The sequence below is a fragment of the Mustela lutreola genome, chromosome 6 (assembly GCF_030435805.1).
Source record: "Mustela lutreola isolate mMusLut2 chromosome 6, mMusLut2.pri, whole genome shotgun sequence".
NCBI lineage: Eukaryota > Metazoa > Chordata > Mammalia > Carnivora > Mustelidae > Mustela > Mustela lutreola.
Genome location: NC_081295.1, coordinates 144,375,486 through 144,400,845, shown reverse-complemented (window position 1 = coordinate 144,400,845; position 25,360 = coordinate 144,375,486). Strand labels below are relative to the sequence as shown.

The following is a 25,360-nucleotide window of genomic DNA, read 5'->3' as shown; positions in this document are numbered from 1 at the left end:
ATTTTATCAATTAATTATGATGTCTCATTGATCACTATTCTTCTATTTTTCTCTGCCACTTGCCACCAAAGATCTTAGTTATCCAAGTACTATGGTGATGAGATTTAAATTAAATAGTGTTAACCCTTTTGAATAAAACCTATACAATTTTGCGTAAATAGGACAGTGAGAGAGGCACCTGGGTAGCTCAGTCAGTTGAGCGACAGACTCTTGGTTTTGGCACGTGTCACGGTCACCGTACAGGCTCTGTGCTCAGTGGGGGAGTCTGCTTAAAGATTCTACCCCTCTGCCCTTCCTCTCACTTGCGCATGTGCTCTCTTTCTTTCTCAAACAAATAATCTTAAAAAAAAATAAGTCAATGAGACATTGAACATATATTTTTAAAAAGAAAATATATTCATATTTGTGGACAAGAGACCTACTGATAGCTTTTCTCTGGAGAAATCACCTATAATAAATGAAACTTGCAACATGGCAATCTAAGAACTGAAGTAATACCTGACTGAGTGATTACACCGGTCTTTTTTTGTGTTGGCTAAATTCAGTCATTGTTTCCTTTCCACCTCAATATTTCTACTTCAATGTCCTTAATAAGTGGAACCAGGGAGGAGATAGAACGCAGATCCTAGTAGCTGTAACTCTCTTGAATTGCTCCTATAATTGGGTTTATGAAAGGACTGTAGATGATATATTTCTTTATGAGGTAACTTTACAGCAGAAATTGTTCCTACAGATCATATTATATGAGCTGTAACAGAGAGGCCAATGAAGTGAGTTTAAGGCTGATTTGAGCTTATTTGGGGTTGACCTGGTGTGATTTTTATGGATGGGTCTAGTTGGTCTTCGACTTAACACACACGTCTATGTATGCGGTAGCTATTTCACAAGACAAGATGACATATTTTGACTCAGATCTCAATAGACATGAAAAATAAAGGCAAATATTTTTATTTCTAAAAATACCAATGTTCTTAAGATACCAGAAAAAATATTGCCTGTACTCTAGGGGCAAACATATGAATAGACTTTGAATGACAATGAAGAACTTTCAAATCAACTAAACAGCAAATGAAGGGTGCACTAACTGTGCTGCCTGGTTGCTTCAGAAAGTGGGGAGGACTTTTGTGGTGAGGAGTCAGTGGTACACAGACTGTAAGAAACACCTTTGGCTAAAACATCAGAAACCACACTAACGATTTATGTCTGCACATTTAAAATGAACTCTTAATATGAGAGGACAAAGGAAAAATATTTCAGTTCTTTTACAATTTGAAAAAAGACTTTGTCATTTTGAATTTTGCAAAATTATAACAGTGTATCAAGCCTCTAATTTGCTTAAAGCCTATTCAGCAAATATCTTTTAATGTCAAAATGCAATAAAATACACTCATGAAGATTATGTGGTATCATAAATTATATATAATGGGGAATCTGTGATAAGCCACAATTTGGTGTGGTCTGCTTTGCCCATCATAGCTCCAGACCCAGACATCCGCTGAAAGTTTTTGCTTTTATATGAATGAAATTCCTCCAAATGGTGAAACAAAGACAAGAAGGACAAATAAAAATAAGAACCCATCCACTCCTAATTTTGTTTTTGCCTGTCCTATTCAGTGGAATGCACTGAACATGGAGAAACTGTTCCTAGAACTGTGAATCTGCCTTACATGTGAGGTGTCTCTGAGTCCTTTACCAAAACTGGTGGTGGAAGTCACTTTTCTTACTGAAATAGTTGCTTCCTCGCTGATTGCAGCCAGCATCATGTCCAGAAACAGCAAAGATGTTGCTGGAAGGCAGCACGGAGGGTGATCTGGAGGGAACACAGGGCAGCTGGCTTCACAGCTGTGCAAACTGTATAATTCTATGGTTTGAGTGGGAGGTAGTGAACAGCCCTAGACTTCCGCAGATACACTGGGGACGTTTGAGCCTCTTCCTCTCAGAAATGAAGAACTGGCCTTGAAAGCTTTGGGTGTGTTGTTTAAGGTCAAAACAAATAATCAGGGCAGTCAGTTGGGGGAAGGAGTAGAACATGAAGAAAATGGGAGGGGAGATTGGGAAAGAGGAGTGTACTTAGTTATTGGGCTGAGTGTCTGCCTATGGCCAAGTTGGACTGGTGCCCCACATGGCCAGTGGTTCTAGAGTGCAGCAGAGTAAAAATTCAAGCACTTTTTCTCTTATGGGTTGATAATAATATCCTAAGGCAGCCACATGTCATTCCCTGATGAGAGCTGACAGTGGAGGCATGAAGGTCACCTACATTTATAAGTCAGTAGATGCTATAGTCAGTCTTTTGGGGCTATTAGGCTGGGTTGAATTTTTGGCTATGGCAAAGGCAACATTTTAAGTAGAATTAGTCTGGTTTTCACATTTTCATTCCCATGCCTTATTTGTGGCACAGCCAGACATTTAAAGCTATCTCATTCACCCAGACCACATCTGTTTCTTGCCTTTGCATAGTACTTGGCTCTTGGCAAAACATTTTCATGTTTGGTCCTTAAAGTATCAACAAAAATGAGGCAGACTGTTATCCCCATGTTATAGGTTTCAAAGATTCAGAGATGATTCAGCCCTTCAGTAGCAGACTCAGATTTTGAGATCAACAAATCTCCAAACCTGTCACAGAACACTTGTGCCCATGACTCTGGAGAGAGAAGATGCTTCTCCTGGCTCTCAAAAGTTAAGATTCTGTGATTTTTTTGATGTTCACCTGGCCAACACTGAAGACTTCTCAAACTAAAATGTTGTATTCTCTTTCTTTTCTCCTTCCCTCTTTGCCTTCCTCCTTCCTTCTCCCTATATCCCTTTCTCTGCTCCCCCCCCCCTTTCCACAAAACACCTCTTCCATGTTCAGGGGATCACTGGAAATTCCAGTAGTTATTCGACTGGAATAGTCATTTCCAAGTGGCCATTTGTAAAAGATATTTCAAGGTTGATCCACTCAACTTCAGTCAGAGGATAGACATTAAATGTACATTTCCTTAACTTTTAGAGTCGGACGGTGACTTCCTTTCTCATTCTGGGCCTGTCATATTCATTCAATACTCCAGACAAGAAGCACTGAATAGATGTAAAATTTAGCTAAAAAAATTTGTTCCTTATGTGGAAGTTCCTGAATTTGTAGCTCATTTGGTCCTAAAAGATATGGTAACTAGATGGGCATCTTCCTTTTTTCTTTTTCTTTTCATTCTTCTCATTCTTTTCTGTTTTGTAGTATCTTGGAAGAATTGAACAAGGATGAGTGCCCTCCACTTGTGTATTGGATACTCACTATATGCCAAGTATTATTCTAAGCCTTTCCCATGTAATAAAATTATCTGCTCTTCAAAACCAACAACAAAAACCCTCCAAGATTGTCACCATTATTAATTCCATATTATAGGTGAGAAAACTGAGATCAGAAGAGGTTGAATGTCTTGCCCAAGGTCAGAAAGCTAGTAAGTGACAGAGTGTGGGTTTGAAACAAAGAAGCATAGTTTCAAAAGTATATCCACACAACCACTAGACTACCTTGGAAAAGAAAGGACTGCTCCTCTTTGTATTCTGTAGGGCTGCATTGTGACTTCCGTGGCTCGTAGGCATTTTTGTCCCTTTCACCACAAATAAATAAATAAATACTGTATTTTATTACTATGTTGGTATAAAGACAAATATAAACCAGGCTGGATTCTATTCATTTTTTTTCTCTTGACTTTACAAGAAATTAAAACATTTTTGTGGGCCTTGAAAGGTATTGTGAGCCTGAACTCTGTGCCTACTGTACCCAATAGCTAAGTTGGCCCTGACTCTGGGGTTTTTCTCTTTCACCTTGATTCATTTCCAGTTAAGAAAATGAATGTACCACATTCTTTGAGGATTTCCTTGCAAATACTGTTTCTGAGTGCAGAAATAGCATCTGGTAAACGACCAATAAAGAAATGATTTTTAGACTGTTGGTAAAATCATTTAGATGGGTTGTAACTAGCATTTTTGTAACTAGACTATGTTGGAATGAAATGAAGTGGGAAGGGATAGGATAGGATAATATAGAAAACAGCATAGTATATTTGCATCTATTAGGAATATTTTCAGGAATATGTTATTCTAATTTTAAATATGCATGTGTGTATGTGAGGTGATATAAAGCACATTTTTCCCTTTCTGTTTTTTTTTTTTTTTTTTTTTTTTTTTTAAAGAGAGAGAGTGCAAGCAGGGAGGGGCGCATGGGGAAGGAGAGAGAGAATCTCAAGCAGGCTCCATACTTACCAAAGAGCCCAACATGGGGCTCGACATCATGACCCCAAGATCACGACCAGAGCTGAAACCAAGAGCCAGATGCTTAACCTACTGTGCCACCCAGGCGCCCCTAAATGCATTTCTTAGTGAGTTCTAGCCAAATATTTTTAAAATACTGAGCTAGGATGCATTTTTACTTCTGTCTCTTTTTTTCCCTTAGCCATGTTCAACTTAAAGTGTGACCGTATGGCAAAGCTGACATAAGCTTGCTCTCTTATAAGAAATCCCGGCCACTAAGAATATGGGTTTGGAGTCATATTAAAAAGATGACCCAAATTCCAATTCTTCACCTTATTCCCCTAATTATCTACATCTTCATTGCTGAGTTATTTGACCTCTTTGTGACTTAGTTTCTAAGTGGATAAAATAAGGATTGTAATAACCATGCCAATCTCATAGGGTCATTATGGGATATAAATGAGCAAATGCTAATAAATCCCTTGGCACAGTAGTTGTTAATAAACACTTTGTATATGCAGACAACTTAAATATGTATTTCTGAGCCAGACCTCATGTTTAGCCTTAGGCTTGTCTAACTGCCCATTTGATAGCTCCACTGGGATGTCTAGAAGGCATCTCACATCTGACCTCTCTGCAATTGAACTTCTGACCATTCCGCCATGCTCCAAAATGGCTCTTTTATCCTGTAGTTGCTCAGGCCAAACCTTTGAGGGACTTCTTGGTCCTTTCCTTCTCTTACAACCCTCACTGAATCCATCATGAAAGCTTGTTGGCTATCCCTTGAAATACATACAAATCTGACCAATTCTCACTGTTCCTGCTGTATGTCGCTGCTGAGCCACCACTATTTCTCTGGGTCACTGTAAAAGCTTCCAAATTAGCTTCCCTGCTTCTTCACTGCCCCACAAGAGTCTGCTCACACCACAGCAGTCCCAGTGTCCCCCCCCCCCTTTTTTTAAGATTTTATTTATTTATTTGACAGACAGAGATCACAAGTAGGCAGAGTGGCAGGCAGAGAGAGAGAGAGGAGGAAGCAGGCTCCCCGCTGAGCAGAGAGCCTGATATGGGGCTCAATCCCAGGACCCTGGGATCATGACCTGAGCCGAAGGCAGAGGCTTTAACCCACTGAGTCACCCAGGTGCCCCCCCAGTGATCCTTTTTAAGATCTTTCTCAGATCATGTTACTCTTATGCTTAAATCCCTGCACCATCCCACATGTCACTAAGAGGAGAGTCAAAGCCCGGCAGTGGCCCGCCAGATCCTGTGTAATCTGGCCCCTGTTCCCTCACAAATTTCCTCTCCAGAGAGCCTGGGCTCCTTGCCAGGTCTTGAACATATCAGGAACAGTCCAGATAAAGAGGCTTTCCATTTGCTCTCCCTGAGCTCTCTCTTGCCCTGTCCTCCACCCATACTGGCTTTTTGCTCATTTTTTCACCTATTTCTGAGAACTTGGTTCTCGTTCCTTCTTCTCAGTGTTGCCTATCCTGCAATCTATCCCTTTCTTTGCCTCCATGTGCCTTACACTCTTAACTTGCTTTATTTGCTTCTGCCCTAACACTTAACTTATAGAATACTATGCAATGTATGTAATTATTATATTGTTTATTGTCCATAACCCACTTTTAGAAGTTAAAAATTATGAGGGTTAGATGTTGTTTGTTTTGATCACTAATGTTTCCCAAGTGTCTAAAACATGGACTAATACATATTCAACTCCTCAATATCTGTTGAATGAATAAGTATTATTATATTATTATTTCTTCTTACCTTCTTCCACCTCCCCCACAAAGCACGGGTCTCAAATGGAATAGGGATAAATTCAAGCACAATGAAGCTCTTTCTATACTTTGTTTAGACCATGGTTGAGTATTAAACCAACTTGCTATCATATGTTTGGTAGAGATCCAGAAATAATGGGATCTCTATGTCTATAAATGGCAAATAATCATATTGATAATGTTCAGTATAGTTTCAAAACCAAGATGTACTTTGAATTCTCGTAACTACAATTACAGCCCAAATGTTAACTATTCAAAGACACTGTTCCTAAATTGTTAGTTTAGGGTATAGAGATGTGGTAGAAAAGATCAATAAGAAAGCTACAGGCTTTTACAGAACACTTGTCTTTATAAATGTTAAATAACTAGTAGTGTGACTATTCCTGTTGTCCTTCAACAACCTGTAGAAAGTCACACCAATCCATCATCATTCAATAAGGCCATTAAATTGATTTTGTCTTTTATTTAACTATCTTACATTATATAAAAGACTTGTAAATTAAAGCAATTAAGATGTCAACATGGCTCACTTTTTTTCCTCCTGAAATCACATCCACTTTATCACCGACCAAAGTGGATGGGGACAGTGATGAAACAAAGGGGGAAAATGCTAGAATTCTTGTATCACACAATGAGGAAATATTATCTCTATTAATAGTTCTTTCAGGGCCTCTTCCGTTTACATGACATAATACATTGGCTATAATACATGTCCCTTTTTTCACCTTATCAAGCCAAAAAGAAAAAATAGCTCTACAAACTATCTTCTGCTTCCACTTGGGTCTTAATGCCTGCTTGTATAATAAATAACCACGAACTGAAGTTGCATATATCAAGGAGTAACTCCATGTGTTGTATTAAAACATTTTTGGTTGGCAATGAAACATATGCATGAAATACATTTTTTTGCACTTATTCTAACCAACAATTTATTTGCTCCTGTCACCATATATGCTGGGAAAGAAAAAGGAAAAAAAAATTCTTTGTAATCCATGACCTAGTTTTACACTTAGTATCTAGAAGTTAGGGTTATTCTATCTGAATTCCAAAGGGATATATTTACCTTCCCTAGTAATTTAAAAGGATAAATGGAAAATATAGATCTTATATACTCTATTCATTTTAATTATAAAAGAGGACAGGCTAATGCCAATTGGGAGACTGGGTTAATATTTCGTTTTCTCACTTTTCATTTACTGCCATGATTTCTCCAATACCTATTCAATCATTCAATAGATATTATTTATAAAGCATCAACAATGTTAAAGACTCGAATCCCTAAATATTCAAATTTAAAACATTTTAATTAAGATGATTAATGTAAATGTGCCTCCCAAGAATATTGATTATTAATATTTATCAATTCTTCTTTAAATTAAGCTTATTTTCATAACTTAAATATTTTTAATTATTGATATAATTATGCTATTCCACTGTATGTTTTATACCATAAATAAGACAGCATATAAAAATCAGTGGTATAGTGTATATCTAGTAGTACAGCTAGAGCTAGAAGTACCAGGTATTCATAGGAAATCTTTAGGTTGGATGAGACTTTAGCAGTCTTAAAACCTAGGGTGCCTGGGTGGCTCAGTGGGCTAAGCTTCTGCCTTTAGCTGGGGTCATGATCTCAGGGTCCTGGGATGGAGGCTGGCCTCTGGCTCTCTGCTCAGCAGGGAGCCTGCTTCCTCCTGTCTCTGCCTGCCTCTCTGCCTGCTTGTGATCTCTTTCTGTCAAATAAATAAATAAAATCTTAAAAAAAAATCTAGATCCCTCATCTTAGGGCTGAATGAATCAAGCCTAGAAAAATTAAATGACTTGCCCATGCTATCAGATGCAGATATATTAAAATCAAGCTTTTCTGTCTCTTGATTCATACTTTCCATATAAAATACATCTCCATGGTCTTGCATAAAAATAAAAATATATATCTTTTATAGACAAACTAAACAAGTAACTTATCATTTAGTGGTTAGATAATAGTAAATATAATACTTAGATGTTTAAAAAAAAATTGAATAATGCCCAGGCCAGAGATCCCAAGAAAATTTAACCATGTGACACAGATTTTGTACTTGAATTGTCTCATAAACATATGGATTGCTGTTGAAATGATGACATGATAAGCAGCCACGTTAAATATTAACAGCCAAGGGCTTCCCATATTCTCATATTGTTAATTATTTACTTTCCTTAACTTTGTTTATATTATTTATACTGCCTGAAGCAGTTTCATCAGTACCATCTGAATGTATTACATAATGAGATTACCAAGTTGGTTAGCTTTAATGACAGTAAAGAAGGAGGGCAGAACCTCAGAAAGATTCATAAAAGAGGTTTCTGGTCAACTACATGGTCATCCATTTGGAATGTGGCTACTGAACGTGAGAAGCAGTATTTCCTTCCTGCTTTCCGACCTTCCTCCTTCTCTCCCTCCCTCCCTCCCTTCCTACTTTTTAGAAGCAATACTCCCAAGGAGATTTTGGGACCACCAAATTAAAGCCAGACCCATATGATCAGCCTTCAATTTGAAATCGGTAAAATAAATATAAATAAATAAATAAATAAATAAATAAATAATTTTTTTAAAAAATGAAAGAGACACTGGCACTCTTCACTGAAAGAGTAAAGAAAGATGATTGCCAAGACCTTCAGATTGGTAAAACAATCTTGGTTGAGTATGACAATATTCACAGTTTTGCCTAGGGACAGTTCTCATTGCTATGTGATGATGGCACATTCTGGGCTGTCACTTTTCAGTATCACAGGTTTTCATAATTTAAGAGATAAAGACTTCCTCCTCAAGAAAGGCAGAAAAGAGAACCCCCTGAATCCAGTTTATAACTTAATCTAGTTGACCCACCCATTCTTTTTTTTTTTTTAAGATTTTATTTATTTATTTGACAGACAGAGATCACAAGTAGGCAGAGAAGCAGGCAGAGAGAGAGGAGGAAGCAGGCTTCCTGCTGAGCAGAGAGCCCTATGTGGGGCTCTGATCCCAGAACTCTGGGATCATGACCTGAGCAGAAGTCAGAAGCTTTAACCCACTGAGCCACCCAGGGACCCCTGACCCACCCATTCTTAGAAGTAGCCAGAACAAGCCAATTTGGACTGCCTTTATCCTCTGTGCCTAAAAGAGTGGAAAAGCAGTAGAAGTCAGAAACAGCTATTCTTGGGTGACATCGAAACTAAAACAGATCTTGACCTCCTAAGGAGGATAGGTATTCTGAGGCTGACCATGCTATTAACTTAAAATCTACTCCACACAGAAGCAATTCTGAAATGTCAACATAGGTTAAACTTCCTTATGATTAGAGAAGTTCTTACTGTTCTCAGTCGTGGCTCAATATTGGTTTTGGGTTTTAAACAATCCTAAATCATCATCAGGGTGACTAGCCTTCCTTCTTTTGACATCCTCAAAGAAATTTTTGGTCTGCTTAAATCTTCTATTTACCATAACACATCCATTCACCTTAGTATGTAATTGCAGAGAACTTTCCAGTTTCAGCACCTTCTATGTGTCAAATACTCTTCTATGTGCTCTCAATATAAAGATTAAAGAAACACACTAGCTTATAGGAAAATATTCACCAGATGAGATGCAACTTCACTGCATTCACTTCAATGCAGTGAATGAATGACCTCATAAGGCAGGGTAAGTTCTCACAAGCTAGATGTCAGTGATGTTCATTACTAAGTGAGAACACAATTAGAAACACTTGCTACTAATAGTGTGAACATATTCTTCTGTTACACGATGTCCTTATAACACATTTTAATTTCTCAGGGAAAAAAAAACCCTCTTTCAATGTTTTAAATGAGGTCTGATGTGTCTGGGTAAGTTTTAGCAGATACATTGGCTTAATTTTCTCTGGCATTTATACTATTTTCAGTAAACAATCATTATCAATATTAGCATAATATACTACGTGCTGAGTAGAAGCTAAAAACCTACAAAAGAGGCTCCTTTAGAAAAAAATGGAAGTCACGGTTCTGAAAATTTCTGTTCTATACTCCGGCAATTTAGGCTGAAACTTGAAATTTGCATCTTCATAAAATGATTTAAGACCCACATTTTGGTGCTATTCTTTGACTGACATGGGACTGTAGGTGAATGAGTATATCCTTCACTCAAGCTGTGGAGTTATTTCTGAAATGATATTATTAAGTGCCCTCAGGGACAAGATATAGTTGAAAGGATGCTTGAGTATTTAGTTAGTATTCAAAATGCCCAGTCTACTTTATTTGGCAACTATATAGATTAGTTTAAGGGTGTTGGTATCCAAAATGATTTTGTGATAGCCAAATAAAATGAATATATGTATATTTATTCCATGAAGCATTACTAAACCTCTAAAATATTAAACATGGGTTTACATATAATGAATAGGTGTGAGAAAGCAAATATTAAACATAAATAGTTTAAAGCAATAAGGAATTTTTCTGGAAAGAATAAACAATGAGTGACTACTTGAGGGGTAGAAGAGGAGTGGGAATAAAGAGCAGAGTAAAGCTTCCTTGCTTAATTGTTTGTAAATTGTTGTTAAAAGACAAACAAAATTCTCTCTATGCCCAAATTATGTAATTTATCCAAAGTGTGCAGGCTCCTCTGTTCAGTAACGCTGATAACGACACTAATAGTTTAATTACAACTTGCTGCTCAAGGAAATAAACAAGGCTGTTTGCTTTTTAAACCAGGGGTTACAATTACTTTTAAACGCGGGGGAAAGGCACATCTGCGAGTAGATCTTACTATGTCAGAAAAGCAACCAGAAACCAGCTGGAAAATAAACAAAGCACCGGGAGTGAGCAGCCTGCACAAAATTAGAGCAGAACTGCTTGATTTGAGCAGAGGAGCAGTAGACGCCAGGCGTAGTAAATAGGCGGTAAATGTAGGTGGGCAGGGATAGAAAAGTTTTTGGTGGCTAGATCTTCTGTGTTTTCCCTGGGATTCCATCACTTGGAGGGACGGGCACCCCTCCCCCGCATATCTTGCTTACAGTCATGTCACACAGTCCCTCGTTTCAGCACCACAGACAGAGGACAGCTCCCCTAAACGCAGAACACAGCCCAAAGCTGCTTCTTTCCAACATCCCCTGCATGGCATTTCTCTTTCTTGCTGGTGTCTTTCTTAATTTTGCTTTTGGGGGGTAATTCTAAGGGACATATAGGAGGGACTGTTGGACTTGTTTATTTCCAGATTATAGGGAGACAAGTCTTGTCTGAAAAGTCCAGACATTTAATTGGCCTCCAGAGTAATTCAACCAGAATAAAAGATTGCAAGTCACTGGGTTTAATCTGGTGGCAAAATGGCTCAACCCAAGTCAGGAGTGGCTGAAACTTGAAGCTCTCTTTTAGTATTTTATGTTATTGCTTTGTTGTAAGTAAAACAAGGTAAACAACTTTTACTAACTGCCACTCCATCCATTTTTTCTCCGGTCCTAATAAGCATTAGACCCTAAGGAATATACCAGTGTTTGGTAGCAAAGGGGTCAATGGTAAAATTTCTAATATTTCTCAGTGAGAAAACAATCTCAATCTTAAAAGAAACTCTTCTCAGTCCTTCTGAAGACCCCTCACAACCACATCCTGAATGTGGAACATACAAGTGAAGGATTAACAGTTCCATAATGAGACCACAGGCTACTACAGCAAAGCACAAAAATGGCCAAAAGTGCCCCCACTAAAGACCTCATTTCCCCAGCCCTAAAGCCAGAGGAAAACATTTTAGGAGTGACAAGGAACATACGATCAAAACCCCAAATCACCGAGACAGGAAAATAATACTCCAAGAGCCATAGCCACTTTGGTACTTTCTGTTGCCATTCTTCCATTCGTGAAGATATGGTCACTTGGACACCACATCCTGTTTCTCTAATCAGAATTTTAATCTTTTGTCCAAACTTCTCAATAGTGTATACAGTATTTATCATTTGAAGGTCCCCTTTGCTCCAACACACGCGCACAATCACATACTTTGATTCAGTTCCATTTCCAAGATTTAGTTTGCTAAGGAAAATGGTATTATCTGGTTTTCAAACCTATCTTGAGGGAGGGTCTCCGAGAAAATGCCCTCACACTTTTTGCACTGGAATTACTGGAACACTAAGGGATTTCAGAAAGGAAGAAACACAAGCTCGGGGTGGGGGTGGAGTAGGGGGTGGAGCTCAGGAGGCATTCAGAAAAGGCAGCAGTATGAAGTTAGTGGTGAACAACTTCCTCCCAGTGATAATGACCATCTACTAGTCACAGAGAGTGAGGTCTGCCTGCAAATCTGGAGCAGCTGCAGCAGAGCGGACAGCAGACACTGGGTGCTGCTTATCAGGTACCCAGAGAGGTCTCAACTGAAGCAATTTGATCTTCTGAATCCCTCAGTCCTTTCTACTGCCCCTTCTTCTTCTTCTTCTTCTTCTTCTTCCCTCTTTCCGTTCCTTCCTCCCACCCTCTCTACCCTCCTCCCTCCCATCTCCCTTCCTCCTTTACCTCAGTTGTCCTTTGTGTCATTTCATTCCATCTGGGTCACTTTGGGCACAAGTACCAGGGACAGAATCAAATCACCTATCCTGTAGCCTATGGACCGTGTTATTATTATTATCACCCCCAAGGTTGTTCTCAAACTGCTTGGGGGAAAGGATAAGGTCCTGCTCCTAGCTGTCAACCCTCTCCATAGCCCCCACCGCAGCAGTGGTAGCAAACCAGCAAAATCACCAGTCTGAATGTCACCAACAAGTTCCACCCCGTAGTAGCCCTGCCAGCAGACCTCACCAGCAGAGCCTTGCCAGACCCTCCGCCCACAGCCAGTGCACTCGCATCCCCAGACAGCCTCGGCGATTCCTAAGATCATTGTTATCACTGACAACACTTTCTTCTCCTCATGAAAGGGGAAAGCCCGCGTGTGACTCCTGGGCGGCTGTAGGGCTCCACGCGCTACCCTCCCCCACCTCCGCAACACACACACACATACACACCCCTCGGAATACCGGCGACACAAAGAGCGACTGAGCGAGCCCGGAGCCCGGCTGGGTAGGAAGGGGGGCTGGAGGGAGGGCACTGCCGGGAGGGGGACACCCAAGGAGGGGCAGGGGGCTGAGCCAGCCGCTGAGGAGGAGAGGGAGGCGAGGAAGCGAGGTGCAGGAGAGTGTACGGCGGGAGGGTCGACCTTACCTGCCCCTAGGTTGAAGGAGATCCTGGCTTCGGCGAGGTACGGCGTGTCGCTCTTGGAGCGGACTCTTCTGATGGGCCGCCGGTCTATATCATCCTCCGAAGATGCCGCCATTAATGTGGGAGGCAGGAGCAGGGTCGCCCGGCGAGCTGAGAGGGAGAAGGAGACGGAGAGAGAGAAGGAGAGAGGCGGAAAAGGGGAGGAGGGGAAAGGAAGAGGCTCACACACGGGGAGGGGGAGGGGAGAGGGGGAGGGGAGAGGAGGGGAAGGGGACGGGGAGGGAGGGGGAAAAGAGGGGGAAAAGGAAAAAAAAAAAGAGGGAGCGAGAAAGAAAGAGCAAAGGAGAGAAAAGGGTGAAGGGAGAGAAAGAAAATCCGTTACGGATTTGTGGACTGGAGCAGAGATCAGGCTATCACTGGCTTGCTCCCAGGGCTCCCCTAACTCCTCTTGCAGCCACGGGGCCAACGGGTCAGTGTTCCCGACTGACACCCCGCCTCCTGCCCGCAGCCCCAGTTTTCAGCTGTTGGCACAGATAGGCTGATGCGAAAGGGAAGACTCCAAAGCCAAGATGCCCAGTCAGCACTGTGCCCTCTCCCGCCAAACGCACTTACTCTGCTCTTCAAGTGCACACTAGGGTCTCCTTAACCCACAGGATCCTCGAGACTGAGGACGCCTGGCCAGTTGTACCAACTTAAGCTTTCCTTGCGTGGAATTATTATTGCTGGAGTACCAGCCCCTGGTGGTCACAGAGGAGGGCACTGCATTCGGGGTACCCCTCCAGTCCCTCTTTCCCAACCGGGAGCTCAAATTAAGATGCAACTAGATCTGCAATCCTCAGAAGCCCCCTTGAACCCTGGAGGTGGAAAGTAGAGGAAAAGAAGTATAGACAAGTCTGGGAGCAGTTTGGCAATAAAGTTTTCAGAGTTGATGCTTTGAATGTACACTAGGCATATTCCCACAGAGCTGAGTGACCCTCTTTTACAATCGCTAACTTCTAGGATGTGTTTATGTCTACAAAAATATCCATTCGTTTTACCCTTTAACTTTCTCTTTATTTGGGGACTTAGGGGACAAATAGTGGTCTTTGCATTGGACTTGTAGTCTCTATAGCCCTGTGCCATTGAGGTGAAGATCAAGGGCACTTTACATTTCTTTGAATGTTTGCACTGCAAACTTCCCACATTACAGCACAGAAGGAAGTAGAAAGGTGAATCAGAATGGTTTGATGCTCCTACTGAATCTATTGATGGGCTAAACTCTTTGATGTTTGTCTTTCCACAGCCTCAGTCACTTGGTCTTTTTATGGCCTGATGTTGCCACTCTCCTTTCTAGTAAGAGCTCACCTGGAGTACACAGATAAACGTTGCCTTGATTCCCTCCCTGCTACAAAGGAGATGTCAGGGTCGAGTCATACCCTCTGAATCTCAGAGGAAGAAGGGAAGCTGGCCCAGCTCTGCCAGACTTCCCTCCGCACTTTGGCTGTCAGTTCAAACTCTTGCTCCCTAGAATCTTCAGTCTCTCTGCACTACACACATAGCTAGTAACTCTTCATCTTAGGAAAAATACAACTGCCCTTGGCCTCACTGCTTCCTCAATCTCTACAAGACTATTTCCTTCCCATTCCGCTTAAGCTTCCTGTGGATCTCTTGTCCCACAGTCTCCATGTCTTAACCCCCAATCCCCTCTTTCATCCCCACTACTGGTTTCCATCCCCACCGGCCAAACAAAGTTATTTTAAAGGTCATCATATCCATTTAACAGTTAAATCCATTTCTTTCTTGTCTGTTTTTTAGTACATAGTAAACTGTTCTTGAAGAAGTCTCCTCCTTTGGCTTTCTGCACTAGACTTCCCCCTGAACCATTCAGTGTCTAATTGTTTGCCAATTATCTGCATAGTTAATTTGAAATTGCTTATCCTGGCATGCAGAGCCCTTCACAACCTGATTTTAACATGTTTTTCCAAACGCATCGCCCATTATTTGCTTCCAGTCTGCTCGGATTTGTCCCAGTCTGGCTCACTTCTGCATCTACACATTTGCTTGTGTCACACACCACAAATTTCTTCCCTATAAACTTCCCATGTTCTCCCTCAACAATGTCAGATAACTGGTCCACTAGTCTATGGCATGAACCCAGTACATAGTAAATGCTCAGTAGATTTTTTTTTTTTTAAATAGAAGAAGGGAGGGGACGTAGGAGAAAAGAGAAGGAAGTAGTTGTTACATAAGTAATGAGTAGCAAGGAGTGAACTGGGGACCAAACCCGTATCTGCCTGATTTTAAATCCTGTGTCCTGAATCAGTATATTGACTTGCTAAGTATATGTATTTGGTTGACTAGCCACACTTAAAATTCACTTTTCTATGACATTTGGCTCATGATTATGTCCCGTTTATCTCTGTGAAACATGAATTAAAAATGGATGCCTCCTCTCCCAGGAGGCACAATAGGAACCTTTGGCTCATCAAATGAACCATGAAGGTTAATGTTTTTACATGGCTAGTCAGGGTGTAAACCAATATTATGATTGTAACATTTAGGTTCAGGCTTTTAAGGAAGTACGGAAGTAAGGATATTAAGTCCAACAATTCTGAATACTGTAAAAACTCTGTCTTTGAATTAAGGCAGTGCCACTTGATTGTTCAATATAGGAGCCATTCTCCATCCCCTTGTATTTTCATTCTTCAACCATGTCTTAAAAACAAAGCCCAATAGAGTCATTTGAAGAAACACCTAGCTTTAGCTTTCCCTGTGTTTCTTTGATTTTACATTTCATGGGTTTTGGGTTGTTTTTTTTTTAAGATTTTATTTATTTGACAGAAAGATCACAAGTAGGCAGAGAGGCAGGCGGGGAGGTGGGGGAAGCTGAGCAGACAACCCAATGCGATGCAGGGCTCAATCCCAGAATCCCGGGATCATGACCCAAGCCAAAGGCAGAGGCTTTAACCCACTGGGCTACCAAGGCACCCCAACATTTCACGATTCTTGATATAGAGAAGTATATTTTTAGATTTCTAGATCTTATTTCGGCATTTTAGAAGTTTAAGAACTTAACGTTGCCATTACTTTAGGTGTACCTTTCTTTAAAGGAATCTCAATGTATCTTCATACAATTTTATTATGGACATTTTATTACTGAAGTAATTCTAGATAGATACACTTTTGGCAAAAACGACATAAAGATACTATGTCTATCTACATGTTCTTGAATTATTTTATTGTGTTTTTATTTCTGACTGTTCTCTTCCATTTTTTTTACTTCCTTAATTTACTCTTTTCTTTATCTTACCTAGTTTTTCCCATTCCCTTTTCACCTTGCCTACCTTCTCACATCTTTCTTACAATTTGTTCACAAAATTGATCCCATTCATGTAGCTCCCTCTTATCCCGCATGAAGGACTCACTTCAGTAGGTTTGTTCCGATGTATCCACATTCTTTATTCTCTAGGATTCCTTCCATATGTATGATCTCTTATCATAAACTATCTGAGGGACATCAGGCAGGAAGCTCTTGTATGGAATCTGGGAAGCTGGGTGCTGCGCCCAGTACTACCACTACCTCACCAAGTAACACTGGCAAGTCACTCACTTTACCAGGTTGGATCTGTCACCTCAGCTGTAGGAACGGTGGGGTCAGCTAATGGGATCTTAAGGCCCTGTCCAGCTCTAATACTCTAGGATATTTGCAGCTATTTTTCTATCTCTTCTTCCTTCCATGAACATCCATGGCATATTTTGTCTCTTAATCTAAGAAAATACATTGTTCCTTTGATTTGGAATGAGCCATATTTAGGAAACCACATGGTACCCATATTTCTCTCAAATGATTTTGTATTATTCAAGTTTTATTTTATACAATTGTGCATCTTTTGGAATCTGTTTTTTTTTTCCTCATACTGTTTCTATCATGTGACAACACCCATATGATTGTTTGTGTGTATGCATGTGTGGGTGTGTATATAGAAAGAACTGAATTCGGGCGCCTGGGTGGCTCAGTGGGTTAAGCCACTGCCTTCGGCTCAGGTCATGATCTCAGGGTCCTGGGATCGAGTCCCGCATCGGGCTCTCTGCTCAGCAGGGAGCCTGCTTCCCTTCCTCTCTATCTGCCTGCCTCTCTGCTTACTTGCGATCTCTCTGTGTCAAATGAATAAATAAAATCTTAAAAAAAAAATTAAAAAAAACTTAAAAAAATAATAAAAAAAAAGAAAGAACTGAATTCAACTGTGATCTCAACAACTTTTGAATATATTTTTTAAAAAAGATTGTTTCTTTTTTAGTAGAACTGCTGATGCAGGATGAGGATTTTTTTTTTTTTCTTTTCTAAAGCCAGTCAACACTTTAACACTGAAGACCCATACATGTATGTTATATCGAGACCTAGAGACAGGAAAGAGAAGCAGCAAAATAGGGTGCTTGGAAGAGTAACATTTTATACATCTATCACTAGCATGGAAGAAGATGAAAGTGGGAAGAGAAGGAAGAAAGAAGAGAGCAATATTCCATCCTAATCAAGAAAACTCTTCAGGTGATTGAAGCTTTAAAAATATTATAAATAAAGTGTATTTCTAGGACACCCATACATTGATAACACTTAGAATATTTGTTAAAATGTAGATTTTCAAGGCCCCCAACCTGGACCTACTAAATTTTGAGGGGATGAGACCTGGGTACCTAGATTTTCAAAAGGCTCCTAACTTTGTCCATTCTCACCACTTGTTGTCAACATTACACTGGAGGTCTTGGTCAATGCAGTGACTTAAGTAAAAGAAAAGAAGTTAGAAAGATATAATGATTTGAAACAAGAATAAAATTCTGATTAGTTATATATGTTATGATAGTATACACACAGAATCTATAAGAATCCAGACTATTAGAAATAATAAGTGAATTTGACAACATCACTGATGTAATAGCAGTATAAAACATCAATTTTGTTTCAACACATTGACAAAATTAGAAATTTACTTTAAAAAGAACCATTTACAATAGTATCATTACCATCAAATACCTATGAATAAATCTCACAAAAGGTGAGCAGGACCTCTACATGAAAAACTACAAAATATTCAAAAAAAGAAATTAAGAAGAGTAAATAAATGAGGAGGGATGACTAAACCATTCTCATGCTCATGGATTAAAAGACACACTTTGTAAAGGCATCAGTGTTTTCAAATTGGTCTATAGAGTCAATGGAATTCCAGTTAAAATTCAAGCTTTTTTATTTTAAAGTGGCAAACTGATTCTAAAATTTAAATGAAAATACAAAGGGATAAGATTAGCTTTATCATGACAAATAAGGAAATAGCTGGGGGGTTTATAGTAGAAGATATCAAGACATAAAGGTATATCAAGATATAAAGGTATAGAATTCAAAAACAAAGTAGGATAACTAGACAAATGGAAGAGAACAGAGAATTTAATAGACCCATATATAAACAGTCACCTGATTATGACAAGAGTCTCACTGCAGTTTTGTGAGGGAAAGATGGACTCTTCAATGAATATTGCTTGATCGCTTAGATATTCATATGATGGAAAACAAACCTTGATCCCTATCTCACACCATACACAAATTCAATTCCAAATGGATCATGAACCTAAGTGTGAAAGGGAAACAATAAGGTTTCTAGAAGAAAATCTTTTCACAGAAGTATATTTTATGACCAAAGTAAAAAAAAAAATTTTAAGAAGATTTTATTCATTTATTTGACAGAGACAGCAAGAGAGGGAACACAAGCAGTGGGAGTGGGAGAGGGAGAAGCAGGCTCCCCATTGAGCAGGGAGCCTGATGCAGGGCTCAATTCCAGGACCCTGGGATCATGACCTGAGCTGAGGGCAGACGCTTAAAACTAAATCACCCAGGTGCCCCAGAAGCAAAGATTTTTAAACAGGACATGAAAAGCACTAACAATAAAAGAATGAGCAGGCATGTTGATGCTACTAATGTTAAGAACTTTCATTCATCACAAGACAGAATTAAAAATGTAACATACCAAAATATGTTGATGCAGTTAAAACAATGTTGATAGGGGAATTTATAGCACTAAATGTCCATATAAGAGAAAAGGAAATTCTCATATCAATAACCCTACCTCAAGAACTTAGGAAAATAAATCTAAAATAAGTAGAAGGAAGGAACTAATAAAGATAAGATCAGAAGTCAGTGCAATTGAAAATATGGAAACAATTAAAAAGTAAATGAAACAAAAAGCTCATTCTTCAAAAAAAAGAAATAAAATTGATTAACTTTTAACAAGCATAACAAAGATAAAAATAAAGAGCATACAAATTACCAATATCAGAAATCAAATAGACATAATAACTATAGATCCTATATTTATTAAAAGGATAATAAAAGAATACTACAAACATCTTTATGCTCACATATTCAACAACTTAATAAAAATAAACTACATGCAATTTTTTTAATCTTTATTATTTTTTTAAGTTAACATATAATGTATTATTCGCCTACAGGTGGTGTTCTTAAATAAAGAAAAGACATGGGTTCCTGGCTAGCTCAGTGGGTGAAGCATGTTATAAATCTTAGGATTGTGAGGTCCAGCCCTATACTGAGTGTGGAAATTACTTTAAAAATAAAATCTTAGGGGTACCTGGGTGGCTCAGTCAGTTAAGCATCCTTGGGTCATGATCCAAGGGTCCTAGGATGGAGCCCACCCCATCAGACTCTTTAGTCTGTAGGGAGTCTACTTCTCCCTCTGCTCCTCCCCTGCTTGTGCTCTCTTTCTCTCTCAAATATATACATAAAATCTTTTAAAAATTAAATAAAATCTTTAAAAAATAAAGAGAGGCATCATTAGGGGAGTTGAAAGGCAAGCCACAGAATGGGAGAAGATATTTTTAGATTTGTGGATGAAACAGGACTTGTAACTAGATTTTGTTTGTTTTTAAAGATTTTATTTATTTAACAGACAGAGATCACAAGTAGGCGGAGAGGCAGACAGAGAGAGAGGAGGAAGCAGGCTCCCTGCTGAGCAGAGAGCCCGATGTGGGGCTCGATCCCAGGACCCTGGGATCATGACCTGAACCGAAGGCAGAGGCTTTAACCCACTGAGCCACCCAGGTGCCCAGGACTTGTAACTAGAATATATTTATAAACAATAAAGAAAAGACAGACAACACAATTTGACATATATATTTTTTTAATGGGCAAAAGACTTGAATAGGCACTTCTCACAAAGGAAAATCCAAATGTCCAATAAGCATAAGAAAAGATGCTCAACATCATTACTTAAAAGTAAATTCAAATAAAGAGCTCAATGACATGTCATTATACATCTGTCAATCTGGCTAAGACTTTAAAGTCATTCAATGCCAAGTTTTGGTGAGGATGTGGGAGAACTGGAGCTCTCATGAAAGCTGGTAGGAATGCAACCTTGTAAAACCACTCTGGAAAGCACATTATACACACATTATACATAAATATAGGTAAACACACAAATGCCTTATGACATGGACATGTACGTCCATAGTAAATGTATCCATAATAGCCCCAAACTGGAAATAACCCAAATGGCCATCAAAAGCAAAATATACAAAAATGATTTTAATATCTTCATTACAGAGTCATACTTCATGGAAATGAAAAAGAACAAATTATCTCTATAAGCAACTCTTAAGATGAATCTCTTAAGTATAATGTTAGACAAAAGAAGCCAGATCTATACATTGTATGAATATTTGCAGATTTATTTCTAAATTTTAGAAAGCTCTCAGCTCACAGAATTGTGCTCAATTTAATAAAAATTTGCTAGTCACCATTTACTACACTTCTAGAAATAAAACATTTATATTATTATATAAAAAATATATCTTGGAGAATATTATGGTATGTGGAGTATTGTAGTTATTTGATACCAACTATTATCAATTTAAAAATAAAAGCACAAGCTCTTTTTTAAATTAAAAAAAATTGTCTAGCTTATTAATATGCACAAATAAATATAATCATCACATTTAAGCACCAAATATTTACAAAACCACACTATTAATAACAAATTAATTTGATCTGATTAAATAGTTTCCTAATAACTTGGGCCATCTTTGTGATTATCATTTCACTACCCCAAAATTCTGTAGGGTTGTTTTATTTTTCCTGTCTCAGCTTTAGTTTTAGTCTATATCATATCTGTCTTTTATAACCATGCTCTTTAAAGTATTCTATTCCCAGCGTCCTGTGCTGCATGAAAAACAACAACAAATAACCAGATTGGAAATGCATGTAAGGAATAACGAAGGAACAATGAGAGTAGGCTTCCTGTTATGCCAGAAACAAGGCAGCATTCCTTCAAATTAAGGGGTATGTTACAACACAGGAACCAGCTTGAAGGGGGTTGCACTGGCCAAATCTGGAACAGTGTGAGCACAAAAAACAATTAAATCCACTAATGAATAATAAATTACTAATCATGGGTATTCATGAGCCCTAATAATAAATAGATAAGTGGATAAAACTGATACTAATTGGATAAATAACTAGATAAGTAAATGTAGGAAAGGGGAGGACTTTGGCTTCCAGTAGAATGTGGAGAGCTGACACATCAGTTCAGAAGGAATGCAGGAGTTACAAAATCATTGTTTTGCAGCCATTGTAATAAAGATCAAGCAAGAAAAAAAAAATCAAGAACAAGCAAGGATCCATAATAGATGCTAAGTGTAGGGGGAAAATTTGATAATGTTATTTTCATGATCTTAAAATTTCTCCCACAGTTTTATTAGTTTTAAGAGAGAAATTGGAAAACACCTTGGCTGAGCAATCAAAATTACCATCACCACAGAGGGACAAATGGACATTGAGTGCCTCCAGATGTGACACCTAGTGAACATGACATTACTCTTGGAGTGTTCCAGCCTAGAATGCATAACCTGAGTAGAATGATGGGGAAATATCAGACAACCTCAAAAGTAGGAAGTGTTTATTAAAAAAGAAGAAGGGGAACTGTACTGCTAAAAAAAAATTGCCAATGTTCTAAAAGGCAAATTAAGGCTTTGAAAATTTCCAGGTAAAAGATATCTGACTCTAGACTGAGCTCTGCACTGGAGCCAGATCTTAGACTGAACTGATTCCAGATCCTGTCTTGCAGGGAAAAAGTGCTATAAAGGACTTTCTGGTGTCAGTTGAGAAAATTGAAATTCAAAGAGCAGATTAAATTATCAGTGTTAAAGAGGTGAAAGACCTGTACCATGAAAACTATAAAACACTGATGAAAAAAATTAATGATGACATAAAGAACTGAAAAGCACTCCATGCTCATAGACTGGAAGAAAAAAATATTATTATAATGTGTATATGACCCAAAGGAAACTACAGATTCAATGAAATCCCTATCAAAATGCCAAAAGCATTTTTCACAGAGCCAGAACAAACAATCCTACAATTTGTATGGAACCACTAAAGATCCCATATAGCCAAAGCAATTGTGAAAAAGCAAAGCAAAGCTGGAGCCATCACAGTTCCAGACTTCAAGTTATATTACAAAGCTGTAGTGATGAAAACAGCATGGCACCAGCACAAAATAGACACACAGACCAATGAAAGAGAACAGGAAACTCAAAAAAGAACCCACAACTATATGGTCAATTAATCTTCAACAAAGCAGGAAAGACTGGCCAATGGGAAAGACAGTCTCTTCAACAACTGGTGTTGGGGAAAGTGGGTAACAACATGCAGAAGAATGAAACTGGACCACTTACTTACAACATACACAAAAATAAATTTAAAATGGATTAAAGACCTAAATTTGAGCCATTAAGCCATAAAAGTCTTAGAGGAGAATACAGGCAGTAACCTCTCTGACATGGCTATAGCAAATTCTTTCTTGTTATGTCTCCTGAGGCAAGGGAGACAAAAGCAAAAGTAAATGACTGGAACTTTCTCAAAATAAAAAGCTTCTGCACAGTGAAGGAAGCAATCAACAAAACTAAAAGGCATCCTATGGAACAGGAGAAGATATTTGCAATGACATACCTGATAAAGGGTTGGTATTGAAAATCTATAAAGAATTCACCAAACAACACCCAAAAATCAAATAATATGGTTAAGAAATGGGCAGAAGATGTGAATAGACACTTTTCCAAGGAAGGTTTCCAGATGGCTAAGAGACACATAAAATGATGCTCAACATCACTGCTCATCAGAGAATTACAAATCAAAACGGTGATAAGATATCAACTCATACCTGTCAGAATGGCTAAAACCAACACAAGAAACAACGGGTGCTGACAAGGATGCAGAGTAAGGGAATCCTCTTATACTGTTGGTGGGAGTGAAAGTTGGTGTGGCCACTCTGGAAAACAGTATGGAGTTTCCTCAAAAAGTTAAAAATAGAGCTACTCTATAATCCAGTAATTGCACTGTTAGATGTTTACCCAAGGAATATAAGAATACAGATTCAAAGGGATACATGCACCCTGATATTCATAGAAGCATAATGTGCAGTATCCAAATTATAGAAATAGCCCAAGTGTCTAGAGACTGATGAATGGATAAAGAAAGTGTGTATATTTATACAAGGGACCATTATTCAACCATAAAAAGAATGAAATCTTGCCATTTGCAATGATGTGGATGAAACTAGAGGGTATTATGTTAAGTAAAATAAATTAGTCAGAGAGAGACAAATACCATATGATCTCACTCATATGTGGAATTTAAGAAACAAAAGAAAATGAACAAAGGAGGGGAAAAAATAGAGTCAAACCAAGAAAGAGATTATTAACTCTAGAGAACAAATTGACAGCTACCAGAAGGGAGGTGGTGGGGGGGGATGTGTGAAGTAGGTGATGGAAATTGAGGCCACTTGTGATGAGAACCAGGTGATGTGAAGTGTTCAGTCACTATATTGTGCACCTGAGACCAATATCACACTGCATGTTAACTAACTGGAATTTGAACAAAAATTTTAAAAATATATAAATTATCAACCTTAAATGTACTGCAGTTGACAGCTATGCTGTGGTCATGAAAGAGGCTATCCCATTCTTATTCTTAGGAAATACACAGTAACATATTAGGGATAAAGAACCATGATGGCTTCAGAAAAAAATATGTATGTACATATATACACAGACAAACACACACACAACTGCATGTAAATATTCTCTCTCCCTCTCCTTTTTGCCCCCCTCCCTCTCTCAATATTAATATACCCTTTGGCATTCCTCTCTGGAAAGATCAAGCAACTGGTTGATAGAAAGAGACAAGAGAACAAAGGATAAGCAAATGGGGTAAAATATTATCAATAGGTGAATCTGAGTAAAGGTAAGTAAGTATGCTTTTTACTATTTTGTTTTTGCAACTTTTCTGTAAGTTTTTTCTAATAAGATTTAGAAGTTACTAGCAAACACGTTTCTTTCTACTTAGGAGAGTGTCCAAGGGCTAGTGATGATGTGACATCCTTACTTTCAATCTTTCTGAAAAATTATCATTTTTAGTTATTCACACAGGGTGTAGATAAATACAGTATCGACCATAAAGGATAATCTGTCCTGCAGTTATGCTAGAGTTCTTTGAATTTTTGTTTAAAACTTTAAATTTTTAAAAGTTAAATGACTGATTGATAGAGGACTCCAGCAGAAGAAGAACCTGGGCTGTATAGAGGAAGTATGTATGTCAGTATTTTGCATATCTAACACGAGTCAAAAATCCAAGCACCTCCTCACCCAAAATGAGTATAATACCAGGGCACCTGGATGGCTCAGTTGGTTAAGCATTCAACTCTTGATTTTGGCATGGATCATGATCTCTGTGTTGTGAGATCGAGCCCCTCCTCGGGCTCCATGCTGGGCATGAAGTCTACTTAAGACCCTCTCACTGTCCCTCTGCCTCTCTTCCAGCCCCTCTCTCTCCCCCTCCTTCTCTAAAAACAAACAAATAAATAAATAAATAAGATTTCACTAAATGCAGTGATGTCATTCAAAATCATTCATGTAGAAAATACAAAATGTAAATAAGGATCAGTGTTATTAACTGCAATGTCAACCTTAGAAGTTTGCATTAGTAACATATATTTTAAATAGATTTTACAAAAATATCCCAAAAGGAGACTTTGGGGATTTTTCTTGTAACTAAATTTAGTAAGTAGCTGCTGAGACATTTGTTCTTTTCTATAAATATGCATACTTTGCTAGAAAACCCAGAATCTGTGGAATTATTATTAGTACATCTT

The 25,360-nt window shown here is 38.6% G+C and overlaps 1 protein-coding gene across 2 annotated transcripts in view; it reads right to left on the bottom strand.

Annotated features, from left to right (window-relative positions):
• PHACTR1 (phosphatase and actin regulator 1) overlaps positions 1 to 25,360 on the bottom strand; it is a 550,922-nt gene that overhangs the window by 495,138 nt on the left and 30,424 nt on the right. For both annotated transcript variants that reach the window (XM_059179283.1, XM_059179284.1), the window contains exon 3: positions 13,176 to 13,322. In XM_059179283.1, coding sequence (XP_059035266.1) covers positions 13,176 to 13,322 — 147 coding nt within the window. The remainder of the gene's footprint in view (positions 1 to 13,175; positions 13,323 to 25,360) is intronic.